This window comes from Haemorhous mexicanus, chromosome 17, assembly GCF_027477595.1.
Source record: "Haemorhous mexicanus isolate bHaeMex1 chromosome 17, bHaeMex1.pri, whole genome shotgun sequence".
Taxonomy (NCBI): domain Eukaryota; kingdom Metazoa; phylum Chordata; class Aves; order Passeriformes; family Fringillidae; genus Haemorhous; species Haemorhous mexicanus.
In genome coordinates this window covers 12,682,487-12,703,869 of record NC_082357.1, presented here as the reverse complement: position 1 = coordinate 12,703,869, position 21,383 = coordinate 12,682,487, and the positions used below count along the sequence as shown (strand labels likewise).

At 39.3% G+C, this 21,383-nt stretch overlaps 1 protein-coding gene across 2 annotated transcripts in view; it reads right to left on the bottom strand.

The window, feature by feature from the left end:
* SDK1 (sidekick cell adhesion molecule 1) overlaps window positions 1–21,171 on the bottom strand; it is a 390,039-nt gene extending 368,868 nt beyond the window's left edge. The window contains exons 1-2 of one of the 2 annotated variants that reach the window (XM_059862197.1): window positions 21,156–21,171; window positions 19,496–20,866 (exon numbers count right to left, since the gene is read on the bottom strand). In XM_059862197.1, coding sequence (XP_059718180.1) covers window positions 19,496–19,955 — 460 coding nt within the window. In that variant the 5' untranslated portion in view covers window positions 19,956–20,866; window positions 21,156–21,171. Of the gene's footprint in view, window positions 1–19,495; window positions 21,037–21,155 lie in introns of those variants that run through there. The other variant, XM_059862198.1, reaches the window with a different exon arrangement.
* Between the last annotated feature and the right edge of the window lie 212 nt (window positions 21,172–21,383).

Sequence of the window (21,383 nt, the reverse complement as noted above, 5' to 3'; positions counted from 1 at the left end):
AAATAACTTTGGCATTTCCATGGGGAAAGAAACTTAAACCCTACAAGTCCAATTAACAAATAAATAGAATTTTTCTTGAGCCACAGGTACTATTTCTTTAAACTCTGAAATCTCCCATATTTTCTACACTTCAAGATTCTTACTTTACAACTGCCCTGCAAGCATGCAGTCCTGCAAGAACAGCACTTAATGCAGCTACTATTAAGCAAGAAGGAAGCTGGACTTTGGTCTCTGATAACCAAAATTCTGTAGCTCAGTTTTATCTTAAGAACTGAGTTAATGGTGTTTCCTCCCCAGCTGAGCAGTCCTGAGGAATTTTTACCAAGGGGAATGCTGGGGGTGTCTGATTTAGCAAATGCTCAGATCTAAAGGATTCTCACCAGACATCCCTGAAAGATGACTGACTTCACCATGAGAATACACTGAGAATGCATCAGCCTGCACAGAATCACATCTGGAACGAGCAGAAAACTCCACCATCACTCCTGACTGAAGGCTGCAAAAGTGCCAATGCCTACAGAAGGTTGTTTTCTTGTGGCTGTTTTTGTTGTTGTGTTTTGGGTTTTTTTCTAATGAAGGTTCTAACTGCCAACTCTTCCTCAGCACTCTTAAGACTTTCCAAACAGTTTTCCAAAACTTGGCTGAGTAATCCCTTGAGGACACAGTTTGGATATGTGTTTACTTCACTAACAAAGGACAGCTCAGTTCCATTTTCAAATTTCAATGCAAGCAGCAAAGGCTCATCAAACCCATGAAACAGAAAAGGATTATGGATAGCAGGTGTCCAAAATACCATCTACTTTAGCAATCTGGAGTACTGGTAGCAGCAAAAGCAATTAGATTCTGAACTCAAGAAAATTTGTTTTTTACAGCTCGGATAGTTAAATAGTGAACAGATTGACAATGGAATAGCTGGAATCTCCCTTACTGAAGTGCTTAGAAAACAGATTAAATAAATATCTGTCAGGAATTTTGTTGTTATGATTGATCCTGACATAGCCCAGGAGAATATACTGTTGAACCTTTGAATCCCCTTCCAGCCCCCCTGCTTTCTTCTTCTCTTTGAGTTACTGAATTGAGGCATCTGCATCATCATGTTTTAGTTAATTTCTCTTTTAAAACCACATTCAAAATTAATCATATTTAATTCAGCCATGAAGCAGCAGATCACAAAAAGCTCACAGCCTTTTGGCCATGGTGGTGAAGAGTGAGCCTGGAAGAGGGAGAGTCCAGCAAGGCGAGGGCTCAGAGGCAGGTGTGAGGAGCTGGGAAGGAGCAATGGTGCCAGGAAACTGCACAGAGGCAGGCAGCTGTGTCTGCCACTCCTGCCACTGATGGAAAAGGACAACACTGGAAGGACTGGCTGCCAGTGCTGAGAGAGAGTCTCTTTGCACAGGACACTGGAGCAGTGTCCAGCAGCAGCCAGGGCTGGCTGCTCCCAAAGGGAGAGCAAAGCAGGACCAAGTGTGATCCCTGGCCAGGAGCTTCCCCCAGCATTGAGGTGCAGCCCTAGAGCACCTGAGCACAGCAGGGAGAGGAGGAACAGGGAGTAGAACCCACTGACAACCCCAGGCAGGACAGGAGACAGTGCCACCGGGGCAGAGCAGAGACAGAAATGGGTACAGGGACAGCACCAGCCACAAGGCACATCCAAGGGGCCCATCCAAACTCTCACACAGGGCTGGGATCCCTCCAGCAGGTAGGAACCAAACTCCCAGCCCTGAGCTGAAGGGGAACTCAGGCCCAGGGGTAGAGGGTGTGGATGGAGGGTCCTGGAAATTCTTACCTAATGTCCCCAAGGCCCTGATAGGCTCAAAGCCTTCATGTATACTGAGAGGCAAAGATGGCAGGTGGACCACAGCCACACCTTCAGTCTGTCAGTCCAAACAGAATTACTCCAGATAGCTGCTAATTCTGACCACCTGAAGCTCTGACCTTCCTAACTGCAGACCACATTGTGTCAAGTCAAAACAAGACTAGAGATGTTAGTATAAAAAAAGAAGATGCCCTGAATAGAGAGCAAAAACATGTGACTTCAGTGATGCTCCTGACAGTTTTTGTAGAAATATTACACTACTGGCCTAAAAGTACAAGAAATTCTGCACACCACTCAGAAATCTCAAAAAAAACAAAAAACTAGAGCAAACAAAGCCAAGCGAGACCAATAAGAAATTCTTCATTTATGAAGAATAATTTCCAGAAATTTTTTATTATGAAAGACCTCAAATGACTGAGAGGGTATATTAAATACAAATGATGATATAATTGAGTAGGGTAAAGCATGCTTGACTTATCAATAATATCACTTCTCATGTTGCTGAAATTAAGCTTCTGCTGAAGTACCACACTGAATTTGGCCTATGAAAAGAGTATTCATTTCATTAGTTTTAATAAAATTGTATGGAATCATTGCTCAATGATTTGAGGATGGGACTTAGCTAAATGAAAACTATAATCAAACCAGCCTTCCAAAACCAAAAATAATGAATTAATTCTTGGAAATGTTCTTCAGAGTCAGTTTCTAGCAAAGAACCCTTTCACACCATGAGTCAGGTCAAACTGCCTGTAGCTCTCTTGCCCTGGCTCAGCAAGTACCACTCATGTTTCTAAGATGGAGAAAAATAGTTTTTAGAAAAGGCAGAAGTGTACAAGTAACAACATTTAATTGCAGCTAAACTGAACAGAAAACACTTAACAGTAAAAGCAACTATTTTTAACATCTTCTACTGTTGAAGATCTAACAAATGGGTCTGTGCTCTACCCAGCTCTTTGACATCTGCTGCAGGCAGTTCAAATCACAAACCCAGCTTCAGTGTCACTGGAGAAGAGCTGAGCACTTGAGATTCTCAGCAGCTGCTTCCAAGAAGGAGTGAAAAACCTTGGATAAGGTTAGCTGGAATATTTCAAATTGCACATGTGATCCAGAGGGCAGGGACAAGATCATGGAACCTCCCACTTGAACTCTGCACCATTACTGCAGATTGTTCCATGGTACTCAAGACAGCTTTTCAATTCAGAATTTAAATTTATCTCTGCACAGCCCTGCAGAAGGGGGGACAGAGGAAGATCAACGACAGTTGTAACAGAATAAGTATCAAAAAGGGGAAAAAGAAAGACAAATCTCGTCCATGTAAACAGCAGTATGATGGCAAAAGGAACTTTCTTTTTTCCTGGAGCTTTTTCAGTTCATTTAGTTCAAGCTTTTCAGTCATTGGCTCTATACTAATAAAAGCCTACAGAATTTGAATTTATCATCTAATTTTCCTGCTTTTCCTAACACAATGTATGTGACTAAGTCCCAGTTGATAGATTAAAGGGTCATTTCAGTCAATCTTTTAAACTTGTTTTGTGATTTTTTTCTTTTCTGATATTGCTCCATCCCCCCTGAGAAAATAATCTTAATTATTTCTAAGCTAAACATCCTCTTAGATATATAAAACTACTTAAAATACAAACATATGTTATACTGAGCTTTGCTCTTTTATTCACAAGTATTTAACTGCATTTTTTCCATCAGACCAAGCCCCAAAGAAATGTTGTCTGAAAGGGAACAAACACACAATTAACAGAACCTCCAAGACCTCTTCAAACATCTGTCTGCTTATAACATAGATAAATACCCCAGATACTTCTCAAAGTCTTCTAAGTACGGTGCCATTGAACATACTAATTTTCCCTGCCAATTGTACATTTTTATGTAATAGAAAGTAGGTTGATGTCAAAGAACTGAAAATTACAAACCATATGTCACACCAGAAGCAGCTTATAAAGATTAGCATATTTATAAGACAAAAAATGCATTTTAAATAATGCAAATATGAAAACATCTTTTTATTTGTAAAAGCATTTTTTCCCCAAATCAACCTAAAGTATGCTTTTCTACTTCACTTTTACAAGATCAAAGAAATTAGATTTCATCCACTAAGAAAGATCTTAGAGTAATATCTGATATTGTGGAAAATGCCAACAATCAATAATTTATCCTTTCAAACTGTAATTCTAGGCTCTAAACAATAATCCATTTTTTCAGAGACAAAACACAGAAGTCAGTCAGTTTGGTAATGGTCATAATGGCCCAAAACATTCCAAGCTGAAAACCACACAGGGCAAGACTGACCTTAGAATTCAAGTTTTTGACTGAAATCCAGTATTTTTGACACAAGCCTATTTTTTAGATCTGTGTCTCAATTCATTTAGATAAACTTTTTAAACTTTTTTAAATCTCATTCAAAAAGTGTGAAAAGCTAATTGAAGATGAACAATTAAAACCATGTGTTTTCAGCATATGACCAATATACAAATTAAAATGTTATTAAAACCAAAACTAGTGGACAATTAGCAAGACATGCTTACCATTATTATGGTCATTACCTCTCAGAGCAGCAATAAAGCCAGAATAATATTTGTCTGCCTCTCAGAGATGTGGTTCCCTGCAAAGCTGTGGGACTGACAGGAACTTCAATGTATTCCTCACAAATTTTGTTGTATTCCTTGTGCTGCTAATACATCATTTGGCAAACTGAATTATCAAAATAATCATAGAATCAGTGAGGTTGGAAAAGGCCTCCAAGATCATCGAGTCCAGCTGCTGACTGATCACCACCTTGACCACCAGCCCATGGCACCAAGTGCCTTCATTTTTTCTGAAACACCCCCAGGGACAGTGACTCCAGCACCACCCTGAGCAGCCCCTTCCAATGTTTAAGCACCCTTCCAGTGAAGAAATTCTTCCTAGAATAGCAGGCCAGAGAAAACTGTGTGCTAGTTAAATGTATATTCTAACTAGCAGAAAAATTATTTGTTATACAGGAGTCCTCAGAAAAAGTTTTCAAAATGTGAAAACTGACTAAAAATAAGTTTCAATAATTAAAAATACTGGGGGAAAAAAGAATTGTAAAACTCCCTTAGACGATGAGACCAGTTTTCCCCATTACTGTGGCATTCATTTTAAAAATCTAAGGCCTCAAGTGTCAGATTTTTTATAATATTAGCACTGCTTTATGAACTTGTCAATATAATGAAGTGTCTAGCCAACTCTGATCAAACCATATTCAAAGGTTTGATTGTTCTGTCTTTATAATTCTCTTCACTTCAACTGAGAGCACTCACACAACTTTAAGATGCACCACTAATAATCTGTAATAGAATTAAATGGGTACTTTCCAGGAAGTCAGCAGTACAGCTACAAGAGTATTTTTGTTGCACAGTTCTTTTAATGTACTATTCATAGCTGAGAAAGTACTTTAATTTCCCTAATTAGCTGTTCAGTAATACAGAAATATGCTAATTAAAATCTATTTTTCTTCTCTTAAATTATGTCATGCTGTCAAATAGATACAAAAAATGAATGAACGAATGATATTTGCAATATTGACATTGTGCAAGTGCTCCACCAGCACTTGCTCCAGTTATTTTGCCTTGAATGAGTTTGCATTGTTTAATTGTTCAGAACTTAACAAACAATTCTGTAGATGATGTATGAAGAGGATATGATATGAATAAGATCCAAGATGGTCAAATAGTGATCAAGACACTAAAATAGTGATCAAGACACTATAGAAAATAAATGATGAAGAATTCCTCTGCCATTCTGACCACAGTAATCAAACTCTTCAACCTGCAGCATTATAAACTGGAAGTGGCAGAAACAGGGGATCAAGGAGATGGTCTGTGCTAAGTAGGTACCATCTTAAAACAGTTTTGAGATGTGCTATTTTAAAGTGTAACAACTAATCCTTGCTTGATGTGCAGGAACTTGTGGCTTCCCTGCAATCTCAAAGATTCCATGTTGATTTAGATAAACAGGTCAGACTTCCTGGCACCAGAGGAGCTCCAGAGTGAGAGAGACAATTGCAAAGGCCTCAGGATCAGAGCAGAGCTCTGCCCTCCACAGCCCCCAGAGACCTGCTCAGATAAAACTCTCAGCAAGAGCCCACAGCTTTTAGCCAATTCCCCTTTTGAACTTTTTTCCCTGTACCTCACAGATGTGAGATATGTGTTCTATTCTCTGCCCAGGTGGATGACATCAGGAACTTATAGATAAGAATTCAAGAAAGATTCTTCATCTTCCAGCATGGAAAAAGCCATCTATGCAGTATCTCTGTTTTCTCCCACATAGGACATCCATTCTGCTAACCAAAGTCTCAGCACTAGCTAGAAAAGAAATAAAGTAAAAAAAAACACCAAAAAAATCAATCAAAGGCAGGGTAAAGGAAAGCTCTGGGAATATGGAATGCTTGGATTTACAAGAAATAAATTAACAAACAACACCAAAAAACTCAATCAAAAGCAGGGTAAAGGAAAGCTCTGGGAATATGGAATGCTTGGATTTACAAGAAGAAGCTTCTACAGGAGAAAAAAAATGTACATAATGAAATATCATTAATTCTATCAGTGATTTTTGAAAGCATGACAACTAGAGGAAATCCTTTTCATTTATTTACTTGCATTTTTCTGGACTATGAAACACCTAAAAGCTGGACAACTCCAAATATTTGTGTTACTGAGAATAAATATCTTTCTTTTGGATCTAGGTAATGGAAAGGCCGGAATTCAGAATAAATACTGCCTTCTTGAGATTAGGGGATCTACAAATCTGGAATAGCCAAGTACAGGCAAATGCAACCCACAGTTCAGTACTACTGTTTCTGCCTGGAACATCTTCATAAACAACTAGTAAGATTTAAGACTTGGAAAAAATATCTAATTTTATTAAATAGCTCACACATATTCAGTAGAAGATTGATGGTTATGGCTTTTACTAATTTGAGGAGCCATCACACTGCTCTGTGCAACTTGATAAGCAGCATTAGTCAAAATGTACTACATTTTTTTTCTTACTATACATATTTCCTTCATATACATATGAAGATATTGACTCATGTCTTGTCTTTTCCTGGTTCAAACAAAATTTCTGTTTTAAAAATGTATTGTGGTTTTGATCATGTCAACAATCTGATTCTGTTTATTTTCTTAAACCTATTGTACAAAGCCAAATTACAACATAAAAGGCACCAACCCAAAAAAGCAACAAAAAAGCAACCATAAAACTAAAACTGAAACCAGACCATGGGACTCCTTGGCTTTATTAAGAACTGCTATGAAACATTTGTATCTCAAAAGTCCATATTTCATTTCAAAATCCTTACATTTCAGCAGACTTTTTACCTGGAAAGTGTATTACTTCCATTACCAATCTGAGTGAGGGGACAGACCAATATCTCAGTTCCTGGAACCTGCTGAAACACATCCTTTTCACACAGAATCCCCCACATTTGTTTAAGTGGAAAAAAAATTAAATAAGTGGCAGTAAGAAGAGGAGAGCAGTTTACACATTGACACTGAAGAACTTCATTGGAATGAATCTGTGTAACTTCAGTAACACTAATTATAAACCCCACTGTATACATTAATTCTTCTACCAAACAAGTTTTAAAACCATCCCAGCACCACTGAAGCTTTTAAATGTCTAAAGGAAAATTAAGAATCTTATAACTGCGATACAAATATTTAAAGTTTGTAACTCTTCAAAACTGTTTAAAGTATAAAGCACTATGCCAAAGAACGTTCCTAACATGTAATCTCTACAGAATGTAGGCTAAAATTAAAATCTCTTGCTTTCATACATCACATTGTTCTATTAGTATAATTACATTTGTTATCATGTTCAGCTAACTCATACAAATCCTACCCTTTCTCTTTATACTAGTTGAGATGGCTCCTCCTACTGAAAGTGTTCACTGCAATTAACTGAACTTCTGCAAGTTATAAAACACAAATGTGCACTATATAAGGAAAAATAAAATGCCTTTCTATTCTACATGAATATGCAATAATGCCCTTCATGTGATTTCCCACAAATTTAGAAAGAGACTTAGTAAGTGACCAGTAGTTATGAGACCATCCTTTAACAAGGAGTCAGAGAGAAAAGCTTCAAAGAGCTTGAAACCTGTTGCCTTTAGCTGTTTCTTCAAAGATGGTACGTCTGAGAGCTCTGAACTCTTTGTTTCTGACAGAACTGCTTCACACACAGTGATATGAAAAAGCACCACTATAATTGAAAAACCACAAGTGTTCTGCCTCTAATACGATTACCTTTCACAATGCAGATTTATGAGATTCGAGATCTCCATTTAAGATCATGCCATTTCATACAGTTTCTCTGTCAATACACAAGGTACAGAATGAAAATGCATTTACAGATGCAGTCATTTGCTGGTTTGAGCTGGGGATGAGTCAATTTTCTTCACAGTGGCTGGTAGGGGTCTGTGTTTTGGATTTGTGCTGAAAAAGAAATTGTTGATAGCACAGAGATGATTTTGTTATTGCTGAGCAGCCCTTGCATAGAGTGAAGGCCTTTTGTGCTCTCATCACCCTGCCAGCAAGGAGGCTGGAGGTGCACAAGGAATTGGGATGGACACAGCCTGGACTGCTGACCCAAGGGACATTCCAGACCAGATGGTGTCATGCTTGGCATGGGAAGCTGGAGGAAGAAGGAGAAATGAGGGATGTTTGCAATGATGGGTTTGCCTTCCCAAGCCATCATTATCCACCAATAATGAGCTCTGCTGTCCTAGGTATGCCTGAGCACCTGCCTGCTGAGGGGACAAGGTGAAGGGACACCTCGGGTTGCCTTCTGTTTGTACACACAGCTTTTGCTTCACCCAGTAAAATGTCTTTATCTCAACCCACAAGTTTTCTCACTTTTCCAATCCTCTTCCCCATCCCGCTGCTGGTGAGGGAAGCGAGTGGCTTTGTGGTACTCAGTTGCCAGCTGGGCTAAAACCATAACAAGTCTAAAATACAAACCCTGCCTAGAAATCTGAAATACGGCAATATATGCATCTAAATCACAAAAAAAACTCTGTCTACAAAAATGAGAACAGTAAGGGAACTTCTGACCAGCATCAGAAATGGGACTTCAGAAGCCTTGAACACACTGAAGACTTCAAAAAAAACCCAATATATCAATCACTACAGACAGCTATTCATCTGTACAGTACATTCTACTGCCAACTTACTACATGAGTTCTGAGTAGCTGTGTCTGGTGTTCCATTTGCCTTGATGCAGCATCTAAACAAGCAGGCAAACACACATTTTTTTTCATGTAGCCACTTCTCCAGAATTTTGAGACAGCTGAGACTGCTGGATGTCTGGAAGAGAGCTGCAAATATGTATGAAAGCAACATTTGCCTTTCACTCAGAATAGAAGATTTGACTGAATTATGAGAATGCCATATCTGGCAACTCTAGTACTGGTTTGGGGAGCTTTCCAGTCAAAGCAGTCACGTGCTTAGAACTGCACTGTAACTTTTATCTTGTCTTGTACTTATTTGCTATCTTTTCTGAGCCTCTCATATATATATATATATATATATATATAAATACATATCCCCATTGTCTTTGTCACATGTTTAAAGTTCCAGCAGAAGTCTTCTGGTAATGGCACAGATCTGGATGTTAATGAAATGAGTGACAACTGGGTGCCCTGCACGTGCCCAACACCAACACTCACTAATTGGTTACAGAAAATGTGCAATGTGCCATAATTTACCAAAGCACCAATGCCTAATCACTTCACACTGCAATGAATTTCAAGCACACATGAGAAATTTAACCATTACTTTTAATAAAGTTAGTTCAATGGTTAGCTAGCACTAATTCCACTCTAGTAATCATTTGCACAGAAGCTGGTTTAGCAGCCTTTATAATGTCCTGCAGCTCTAAAGGCTCTCAGAACATGAAGAATTCTTTCCAGATTTGTGGTGACATGTATGAACATTTGTTCACATGTTAAGTGTGGAAATCCAAAATTACTCAGCATCTCCTTTTTTAAATACCACATGAAAACATCGACTTCACTTCAATTATATGGATGAGAACTGTCCATATCTGCCATGGGATCACTTGCAGAGCCATCTTGTCTTTTCTAAATGGCTGCTCCAGTATTTTTTTTTTTTAATACTGGATTTGAACCATTTGAAAAATATTTAAAAATTAAGTTTTAGATTTGGCCTGGACTTCCTTAACAGAATCAGTAAGATTTTCACTCTTTGCGTTTAAACAGGCACAACAGTTAACAGTGCAGGTTTTTACTGACACCAGTACACCAAATATATGTCTTGTTCAGGTTTTGGGTAGGACAAGACAGAGCTACATCCAGTATATGAAAGCTGAAAATTATACTTACAAGAAACCTGAATGGCATTGACAAGGCATCATTTTAATTATGATGCATTTACATAGTGAATGCAATGTTGAATTACCAGCACTTAAAATTCTGAATTTGACATGAGTGCCATTGACTCAGAATTCTCAACTGAAGATTCAGAAAAATATGCTTAAATATTTGACCCATTAAATGCTAATAAAAAGCCATATATAATTAATTAAATCTGAGTAAGATTGCTATCAACACTTGTATAAAGAAACTTGAAATGAAGATGTTAGGTACTACATAAACAGCTTGAAAAAAAGTTTTCAAAATACAAATCTTGCTTTGTTATTCACTGCTGCTTCAAACTTGTGTATGAATGGGAGGTTTATCTTGAGAGTCACTTGAAATTTTTCTGTTGATGATTTCATTAAACAATAGCATCACTGGCATCACTGCCTATCTTGTAATTGAATTAAGCTAGAGTCAATTGACCTATTCTCCCATTTCCTTGAAACAGAACACCTAAAAGTGAAATTTTAGCCTTGTTCTATGGATAATGAACACTAGCATGATTAGGGTCTGTGAACAGGAAACACCTTCTGTCAGCTGACTAATTTTATGAAGTTACTATATAAAATATGTATTCTTTTCAAGAGGAGGAAAAAACCCCAGAACAAAACACTGACCTCTCATTAGCTCTTAAGAGGTAAGAGCCTTGAACAGCAGTTCCAAGAGATAAGACAAAACATAACCTTAAAATTGAAGTTTAAGATTAAAAGAAGGTATTCTTTCTAGTTAAAATACAGCATTTTAGAAGATTATGGTTGCACATGCCAATGGAAGAAACTAATTTAACAATAATCCACATATCTTTCTTCATTTAAGATACATCTGATGTTGTTCACAAGTAAACAGTTATGTTTGTAAAAACAAAACAAATTCTAGAGAGAAACAGGAAATTAGTTGATAGAATTTATCTTAAAACCTGGTGTTTGCAGTGGCATTAAATTGGTTTTAAACTTCAGCTACTCCATCTTCAAAAACAAATCTATTGTCTGCATGGCAATAAAAATAGCAAAAGGTGAAACACAGGAGCTACTGTTCTTGATCTCTCTCGTCTTAGACTTATCTAACATTTAAAAAAAATGCTGGGATAATCTACCATTAAACAATCTTCCTGCTCATCTGCTCTGCAGATGACAAGGCCTCCAGCACAATAAAAGCCCTGCTTAACACAATGCACGTGTCCTAGAAAAGGCACTCTGTGCCCAGCGAGAGGATCACGGTGGGATCTGCTCCACATTGCAAGTGCAGAATCAGAGGGTTTAAGCCTCCTCCTCAGCCTGTCCCTGGCAGAAGGCATTACTTGTAGACAACAGCACGGAGGAGCACTAATCTGAGAGCAGAAGCACATTGTGTCAGCTTGAGACAAAGGGATAAAGACAACAGAGGGAAGGAAGGGTGAGACACACAGATGGATGTGCACACAAACAACAGCACTGCCTTTGCCATGGCACAGCAGTATTGCCAGAGCACTATCAGCAAAGCTGCTGTAAAAGTTTTTTTATGCATCACAACATAAAACAGAAGTGCCAATGACTTTCTCCTCAACAACAGGGACAGCGGGGAAGAAAGCACAAAGGTGCTGGTTTGCAAATGTTACACTCTCATGCTGGGTAGCATCTGGGTTTATTCAATATCTTGACCCTGAAGGAAAGGAAACAGTCAGAAACAAGAAAAGTTTGCTTACCTCTACATGCACAGATTCAAGAGGACTTAAAATTAAACTTATCAGTACACACATTTAGAAATACTATTGCAGAATTCCCTTCACCTGCACCCACTCACTTCAATACTCCAGCAATGTGTTCCATGTTATGATAAATGTATTATCCTTGAACTGCAGGTATGGCACTGCACCATATATTTCTTTTCCAATAATCATATACCATTTAGTTACTTCAATGTATTTAGTCATAAATGGCCTTTGCACTTCTTGACAGATAAGAAATAAGAAACAGGGACATTCATTCGTCAATGCACCAGCCAGACTGCAACAACAGCGTTAGAACTGAGTCTGTGCTTAACACAAGTGTTAGGGGAGCAAACAGCACTAGTTTAACAAAATGATTTTTTCTAAGTGTCTAAACATTTTAAATATTTGCACTATAGTTCCATTATTTCCTTAGCACCTCTCTTAAAAGGTAACATTGCTACTGCGTTGATCTCCTATGAACTTAATGCCAAAACCACAACATTCTCAGCTAATAAGTACACAAAATTTGACAAATATGAACCTGAGGGTGAAAGCAGTGTCACCAGATCTTCTGGTTCTTTCTGTAATAATGAGTTACAAACTTCAATTGCAGCCTGGAATCAATGTGGGACCGTTCTGGCAACACACACTGAAGCTATGTTATCATGATTCTCTACTTTCTGGTCCAAGAGAGCAATACCCAACAAATTATTTTTTAGGTAACATGTTAGACCAGGAGTTTATTAGGAAAAATATATAGCTTAGGGCTTAAAAGACCATAAAGTGGTTTAAAGAGACCTAAGGGACATTGATTTATCTACCAGAATCAACTTTCTCTTCAGGCTGCTGCAATAGAGCATGGAAATGAGAAAAACAGGATTAAAGAATCACATTATCTGCATAAACAGCTCTAAAGCTTTATTGTTTATAAAAATGACACTTCAAAAGTTATCTGAATGGTGTGACGTAAGATTGTCCAATCCACTTCCACATCTTGCATTAAGTGCTGTTAAAGACTTCCTTTAATCAGAGTTGTTGGAGCTCACACCTCCCCTTTTTAACCCTCAGAATCTGTGCATTAGATAGAAACACTAAAAATTAATACTGGCGGAATTTGCAACTTAAGTTGCAAAGTTTCTTTTTGTTTAAGAAAAAAGGTATTTCTATCATCAGCCTACAGAATTGAGATGTCAGGGAGTTAAGGGGAATTTTAATATTACTTAAATTTAGCATCTACCTTATAAACTCGGGTTGGGAAGACTCCACCCAACAGAAACTCATTGAAAGGGACTTACAGAGAAAAAAACTAAAATTAAGTCTTCTAAGCCATCTCACTTCACTATTTTCTCCCCAGACATAGCAGCTTGAACATGTTTGTAAGAAGTCAGGCCATGTACATTGCCTTGTGTTTTGTCAGAGCTGGAAAATTCCCCCCCAGTTGAAGCTGATCTTAGGAACACTGCCAGGGTCATGCCCTGGCCAGGCTGTCCTGTCACCTCATTTGCATTGTCCCTGATGCCTGTGTGACCAAAGTCTGTGCTAGTCCAAGGAGCTGAACAGCTGAAAATTAAAAACATTCCCCTTAAAAAGCCTAGATCTACATTTCCAGTCTTAGTGAGGATGCCATTTTTATTGCACCTCAGGGGCATTTCACTGCTAAAACACAATTAGCAACAGACCAGTGTCTATTCTAGGAATAGATTTGTTATTTTCTGTAACAAAGGCAGAACAAAAAAAAAAATCTGTCTTTGTAAACCAAAAATACAAATGCTCAAGATATGATACACAAGTATCACACACATCCAGAAGTCAAGGATCTGTACTATGAGCAGATCCTACAAACTCAGTCATGTTTGTTTAAAAGAAATTAAGTTGGGATCACTTTAAAATAAAAGGCTCCTCCTTTCTCAGCCCTGTCACCCTTTGAACCTTCTGGGGCTGTGACATTCCAAAGGCCATGTCTGTAAAGGAATTGCAAAGTCTTACTTTACTCCAGGGGCAGATGTAACTTCAGAAACCCCAAGTTCTTTGGGAACAGGCCTTTCCATGAAGTTACATTTTTGTTCTACTTGAGCTCCATGCATGGTGAAGGGTCATCTTTGAGACACGTGCAGCAAAGAGTCTTTATTCACTAGAAAATACTCACTTGATGGTCAGAAATAGAACCCAAATCTCACCAATTACTTGCTCTCCAGCTGTAATAACTGTAAGTAGTCTAATCCAATGCCATGCTCTAGCTGCTAACACTTCTTCCTTTGGTTCACACAAGAGTCTTCTTGTGCTGAATTTAAAAGATTTCAAGCAAATGAAAGATGGAGGCAAGCCCTGACAAGAAAAGAAAATACTGAAAAACTGATCAGTGGGCAGCACTCAGTCTGAGTTCTGACTGTATAGACAGGAAAAAACCAATTTAAACTTAATCATAATTTACATGCATTAAGAATTTGTATTAAAGATGCAAAGGTACCTTACTTCTGGCATTTTATAATCTCTACACAAATCTTATGAAAATTGTTCAATTTCATATGTTTTAACTTCAAGAAAGCACAATCTTGAAAATATCAACATATCATCAATTTGTTCCTTAAAAGCTATTTAAATATATGCTATGTATGTATGTATGCAGAGGGAGGAGGGAAGGCCTATTTCTGTAATGAGCTCAGCATGAACAAGATTTTGCTCCATGAGGAATCTAATTGCCTCTAGTCAGCCCACAGATTCATCACAGCACAAAGGTCCAGCTGGACCAAATAACCAAGCCATCCAGAATGTGATGTTCAGGTAAAGCTGTAGAGAAAGTTGATAAATGCATGGAAATCTTTGGAGTCAAGAATGTGTTCCTGACTTGTACACATATGCTGATAAGAACAATAAGACAATAAAAAAAATTTTGTAGCTCCCTCTCAGAGCTACAAAAGCCCAATCCCTTCACTTAACAGCCTTAACACCCTTCCTGAACTCAAAGGGAGTTCACTTTGAGATTGTTTTTCAGCATTTCTATGGTTTAAGCAATCTTTAAAATATTGGACAACATTTGCCTTTGTTATTCAAAATACATAACTATGCACAGAGATGGCAGAACCTTCCAGAACAACTTTTCAAGGACACAGATTTGTGTTATGTTCTTCTTAAGTGAGGTGAAAGCCACAGAGCAGAGCTACCACAGCCTCTCTCCACACCCAGGCCATTCCTGCTCTGAGCATCTCCTGGCAGTGCATGAACACAGTGATAATAAACACCCATTACTTATGGTCTCCCTTCAGCTCTAACAGGACCATTACACTGCACTCTCAAGGAACCATCTGAAACTCTGCACTTGGAATGTTAATATTATGTGCTCACAGCTCTTTGAACTTGCTGTAAGAAGTCTTAAGAATAGGTACTCTTCCAGCAAAACATAAACATATAAAGCAAACCAAGAGTTACCACAGTAGAGAGAGTGAGAAGTCGCATGATCTGGCCACAGAAAATGCCAACTATCTCCACCCCAATTCTATTTAGACTAGGCCTGGATCTACTCCTCCAAATCAATTGCTTAATTATTATAATTATATATACAAAAAATTCAACTGCTTAAAAACTAGCACATAATTAAGATGCTCTTCTAAAGAAAAGAAACACAAAAGGCAAACCCAATACAAAATCTTGAGTTTCCAATAAAGAGTAACAGAGTCTTCTGGAATTAGAAAGAGTTCCTTCTACATTTAACTCGATCTTTTTCACTCTCCAGTAGGCACTGCCCTAACATTTTACCACCTCTCCATCCTCCTAACAACCAAATACTCTATGCAAGTTGTTTATCATCTTTGCACCTAATGCAATTTGAAATTTGCTTGAAAAGGCTTCTTACACTCAGCATATTTATAATACACCAGATCAAATATTTGAATTAAGGAAGCTGGGCCCCAGAAATATTTTCATCTATCTACTGGGTCATGGCTTCTTTCAAAGCACAATGCATATCAATATCACCTTAAATGTACATTCAGGTATTTGTAGAATTCTGAATACAGATTTGATTAAGTAGCATAAAAAGATTACAGTTCCATTGCCATAAAACTAAGAAAAATCAGACAAGCTTCTCTTTCTTAATATTTAAAGATACCAGGCTCCTGCTAGAGAAGCTTAAAGCTTTGCTCTGCTTTTATCTATTTTAAAATCTTTCTGAACAGCAGCTATCAATCCAAAGAAATATATTTTCAAAGTATTCTTTCATTCTTCAACTAAAGATAGACATTGGGAAGGTACTTAAATCCATTAAGATACATGTAGAGTAGCCTCTAGCAACTTCCAACCTATTTTAAATAAGCAGAATTTTTCTATTTCCATACAAATATTCCAGTAGTTTAGTAAACATTTTGTACCTCAGTAGGCATCCGTGTTTGTTAATCTCATACATAAGGAATAAATTCCAAAGCTGCAGGAGCTCTGTGTATTCCCAGGACTCTGCCCAGGCATGCAGACCCCTGAGCCAGACTCTGCAGGAGGATGTTCCTCCAAGTACAGTAGGCAGCTACTGGGGCCAAATGATTCACTCCTACCACCACCTCACAAAGTCTAATTTGATAATTATAGTGATTATCAATTAGCATCTCATCACTGTTTGATGACACACGATGACTTGAGGCTAACTAGCACTCGTACATCATTTAATAAAAATGCCATGAAAAGAGGGCTGGTGGCAGAGGCCAGCAGGCAGAGAGCTGAGTAAACAAAGGAATGTGCAACAGTCTGGGGACTCTTACAGGTTAGTTTTTTTGAGATGGGCCAGTGCAGACACAGCCCCAGTGTGAGGGGGCTCTGTGCAGAGCCCTGGCCATCACTGGAGTGGGAGCTCCATTCCCAGCCTGGGACAGGCCACAGCCTTTGTCTTCTGTACTCTGAAAGTCACTCCCACCATGTACAACAACACTAAGGTGTTTAAGAGAATCCTTTATTACTCAGGACAACAACCCAATGGACATTTTAGACTCATTAAACTCACTTTAAAAAGGAAAAAAAGAAAGTAGATAAATTTTATATTGAAATATGTAATGCAACTATCAGAAGACAGAACAGCTGAAGACCTAAGCACAAAATGAATTTACAAGTGGTTTTGTCTACAGTTCACCATGAGATCAGTTTTCACATGGATGATCATTCAAGTTTAGAGAATACTCAACCAACCTGTTGCAGCTGAAACTCATTTCTTCTGTTCACCTTGAAGTATAAGATACTTGATCTTAACAACTTTACCTGATCTGTTTCCTAGGAATGAAGAACCTGCATTTCAGTATGCCTGAAATACTTCTTATATCTTGAATGCTGGAATAGTTATTATGGAAACATTAGCTGGTTATAGCATTGTATTATAATTCATTCAGAAGAGCCATGGCCCATATATTTAGAATGTTCATTTTTTTATCTTATAAAAAGATTGAAGTCATGTAATTCTCTCATGCATATGACCACATCATTCCATTAGAAACTTGTGTGGCTGTAGCAGAATTTCCATTTTCATAAAGGACTTTTATATTGTCATCTTCTCTCTAAAGTAAATTTTTGCATAAAAATGATGAATGTCTTAGAATCCATTAGAATTCAGAGTGCAAAATGAAAAGTAAGTTATAAATTAATACAAATTTTGTGAAATTCCAATAAAAGCCCTCTACATCAAGACCTCCACACTGGTTTATATGTCAAAATAATTCTTAAGAGGACTAAGTCCAATCTTCAGCATTATATCAAAATTACAATGTATTTTGTTCCTGCATTACATAATTGTTTTATCTTTCATTGTTTCATGTCTTCTATACTTCATAGCTTTATCTGCCCCAATATTTTTCAGAAATAATATATCTTATTCTCTTCCCTTCCCTTCCTTGCCTTAAATACTCTTAGTTACTTAAAACTAACTTGGTGTAAAGACTTACTTGGGGGATAGTTTGTATACACTGCATAGCTCCCTGAGATATACAGTACGTGAAATTGACACTACTGCAAGTGCTGACTAATCTGAAATAAGTGATTGAAAAATTATGCTCTACTACGGGCTAAACAAAAGTTTCAATTAACTTTTAATCCAATAAAATGGCTAGTTTACTACTAACCATAGAAAAACTGGCACCTAAAATTATTCCTTGACACCTAAAACTAGCTTTTGTGATTTTTTTTTAATTTTTAATGTAAGCAGAAAGAATCGTCAGCATTTATCTGCCAATATGAAGCATCATATTGGCACCTATCAACAACAACTACCAAAAGAAAAAAAGTAAAAAGTGACGTGAATTTTAATTTGCAGAGATAATTATGTCAGGTATGGCTTGTTTCAGGATAACAATACCCTGTTAGGGCTTGCAGGCCCCAGCAGAAGTAATTTGGGAATAGCAGTGACAGCATAAACAAAGCACTGAGAAAGGTTTATGAGGGTGGAGTCCATTATAAAACACTGGATTAAATCTCTTCTGTATCCTGCGGCTCCAAACTTTCCGAGGATGCAGCAATAAACCCAGAGCAGACAAACTACAGCAGACTTGGCTTCCAACTCCTCTTCCTCAACACATGAGCCCCATCCACTTATTACAACTGAATGCACCGTTGTTCCCTGTGAAATACTTGAAAACAAAGAGCTAAAACACAAAGACTATTCCCCTTCATGGAGTATTAACTTCCGCTTTAATAACTAACTCCTGGTCCCACACGACACAGTTCTGCATTGTCCAGCACACCCCACTTCAGCCAGACAATGCACACAGCAATAAAACTCAACCCAGCAAAGAAAGTGAAAGCTGCGTTTGTTCAGCGTGTTATTTGGCGCAGCCAACTGTAATGCTTCTGCCTGCCATTTATTGTTTACTCTGTCAAAGGATTATTAAGAATTAGGCTACATTTGGCAATTTTTTGAGAAGGGAATTTACATGCAAAGTGACTGACACTTGGTATTTAAAGTCTATTGGTCGACTCTGACCCTTCGTTTACAAGTGACTCATTTGACTGCAAGGATCTCTGATGTGGAAATGCTCAGATACGAATCAATTGCAGTTTTTGTCTCGGGTAAATGTTACTTGGCAATCCAAAAGAAATGAACAATGCTGAGACCGAGGCTCGCATAGAATAGTGCTCATATGTTTAAAGAATTCCTTTTACATGCCTGGTTTAGTTCTAGTCGGAGGATTTATGACTCCCCTTCTCCTAATAACTTATCTCAGAGCACAGTGGTTTTAAACACACACACACACAGACACAGAGACACACACACAAAAAACCAGCAGTTAACTCTTTTGCTGCCTGAAAGAACAGCACGAATGCATTTAAGTACATTTAAAAAGCAGGACTGTGATTCTCCGTGGGAGGCTGGGATAGGATAAGGATAGGACTAGAAAGGGAGAGAAACATGAAGGTACAGTTTGCAAATCCCTGCTCCATAAAGAAACGATTGTGTGTAAGAAACGACCATTCCTACATGAATCAGCTCAGTGCGAATTCTGCAGTTTATCTCTGATAAGGATAAAAGTAAAAGGGTTTCTCTGTACCCGAGCAAGATTCCCTTCCTCTCAGAAGGCAGATGCAGCATTTCTATAAACAAAAATGTCTCTAGCCCTACCTTGTGCCAGTGCTTGCAACATGTGGAGCTGAAGCAACAGAAACGCCCACCATCCCCGACAGAAGATGAAACAGAAGTTTAACTTTATCATCATTCCGCCTCGCCTGCTATTCCTTCGGGCAATAATTTCGCGATCCACCTTTCTTTCAACCGGTATTGCCTCACTGATGCCCATCCGATCCGACTGGCTGCCACTCCTGACAGCGCTTTGGTCATCGCTCATTCCGCACCCGCGGGCCGGGCTCTCTGAGGAGGGTCGGGAGCCTGGTCCCCGCGCTTTGGGGGGAAGCGAAGCCCCCACTTGCCAGGATCGGCGGGCTCTTTGATTTGTGCTCGCTCCGCCTGCAAGCCGGGAGCAGCGCTCCGTGTGCCTCCCGCTATGACAGTCGCCACCTAAGTCAATGTTTCTTGTGGAGGTATTGATTGCACCAAAACAACCAGTCAGAAATGTGAAACACATGTTTCTCTGCACTGTCACATCCGATGCTTTCAGCAGAGAGGGAGTAAGTTCATTGGGCGTCAGTATTTCAGTAAATCCGGATCCTTCAGCACATCGCAAACAGGAACAGGGAGAAACTGATCCATCTTAGCAGCCACCAGCAGACAATCCAAAGAGAACCTTTTATACCGCAACAGTGATGGAAACTGTTACCCCCATCATTTTTATGGAGCGTAGTGAGTTCTCCAGCATGTGTCCCATTCTCCTGTAAAAACCCTCCGATGGAAGTGTTAAAAATTCTCGCAGAAGGGGGGGAGAAAAAGCGACAAGGAAGAAAAAAAAACTAATTGAAAGTATCTCGTTATTCCTTGCGCTAAGGATTTATTTCAGACAATTTCGAGATTAGCCATGCAGACAGAGTAGTCTCCCGATATCCCTGCAAAGCTCTGCATAGTTTATATTAATCCGATTTTCCTTGGAATACAAATCTCTACCGTCAATAGAAGGGTTTGAAGGGTCCTCGAGCAGGTAAATCGAGCAGCTCCGGCTGTGATTCCAGCTCGCTGTGCAGTCAGTCAGCCACAGGCCGGTGCCGGTGGCACTTGAACTCCTCACGTTCAGCCGGAGGTAGGGAAAACCTCAGTTGATCCTGTCTCCCTCCTCGAAGGCTGGTGCCGATCCTTTCCTTGCAGGGAGACCACGACAGAAATCACCTCTAACAGAGGAAGCGCTCTTTCTCTGGCCGGTTGTGGACGTAGTAAGGAAGCAAACCCTCAGCTGGACAGTGTCGGGGTGGGGGGAGCGAAAATCTCCCGAAACAAACAGCAACAAGGTGAAATCCTCCCAGCTTTGCTGAGCCGGGCTCCTGCTCTCCGCGCTGATGCAGCCCAGGGATCCCGGTCCTTCCTCCGAGCGTCTCTCCCTCACAGGCGCTGTAAACACAAGGGGGAAAGCGCGATCACAACAGCGGCAGCGGCGGCAATAAAACCCAACCGAAAAAAAAAAAAAAAAAAAAAAAGAAGAAAGGAAAGGAAAGGGAAAGCAAGCGCTGGAGGTTTTATATTTGAACAAAGCATCGGGGTATTGTTTCAGTCCCGCCTTCCGTGAAGGGAAAACTTTCGTGGGAGATTCCCTCCCCCCTCCTTGTTAAAAGAAAGGAAAGAATAGGAGTAGTTATAAAAGAAGTGCACCGAGGATAAAGGCGAGTTAAAAACAAAGCACCTAAGCGCGAAGTTGATCAAACACGAGCCCCGCCAGCTCGCCCCCGCCCCCGAAAGCCGCCTCAACTTTTCTCACCGCCCGAGGCGGCGGCGCGGCGCGACCCTGCCCGCGCCCCCCGCCATCCCCCCGCGCCCACCTCGGCGTCCCCGTCCCCCCTCCCCCTCAGCTCCCTCCGAACCGGCAGCGGCGCTGCTGGCTCACCTCCCGGCTCCCCGCACGGCTCTCCCG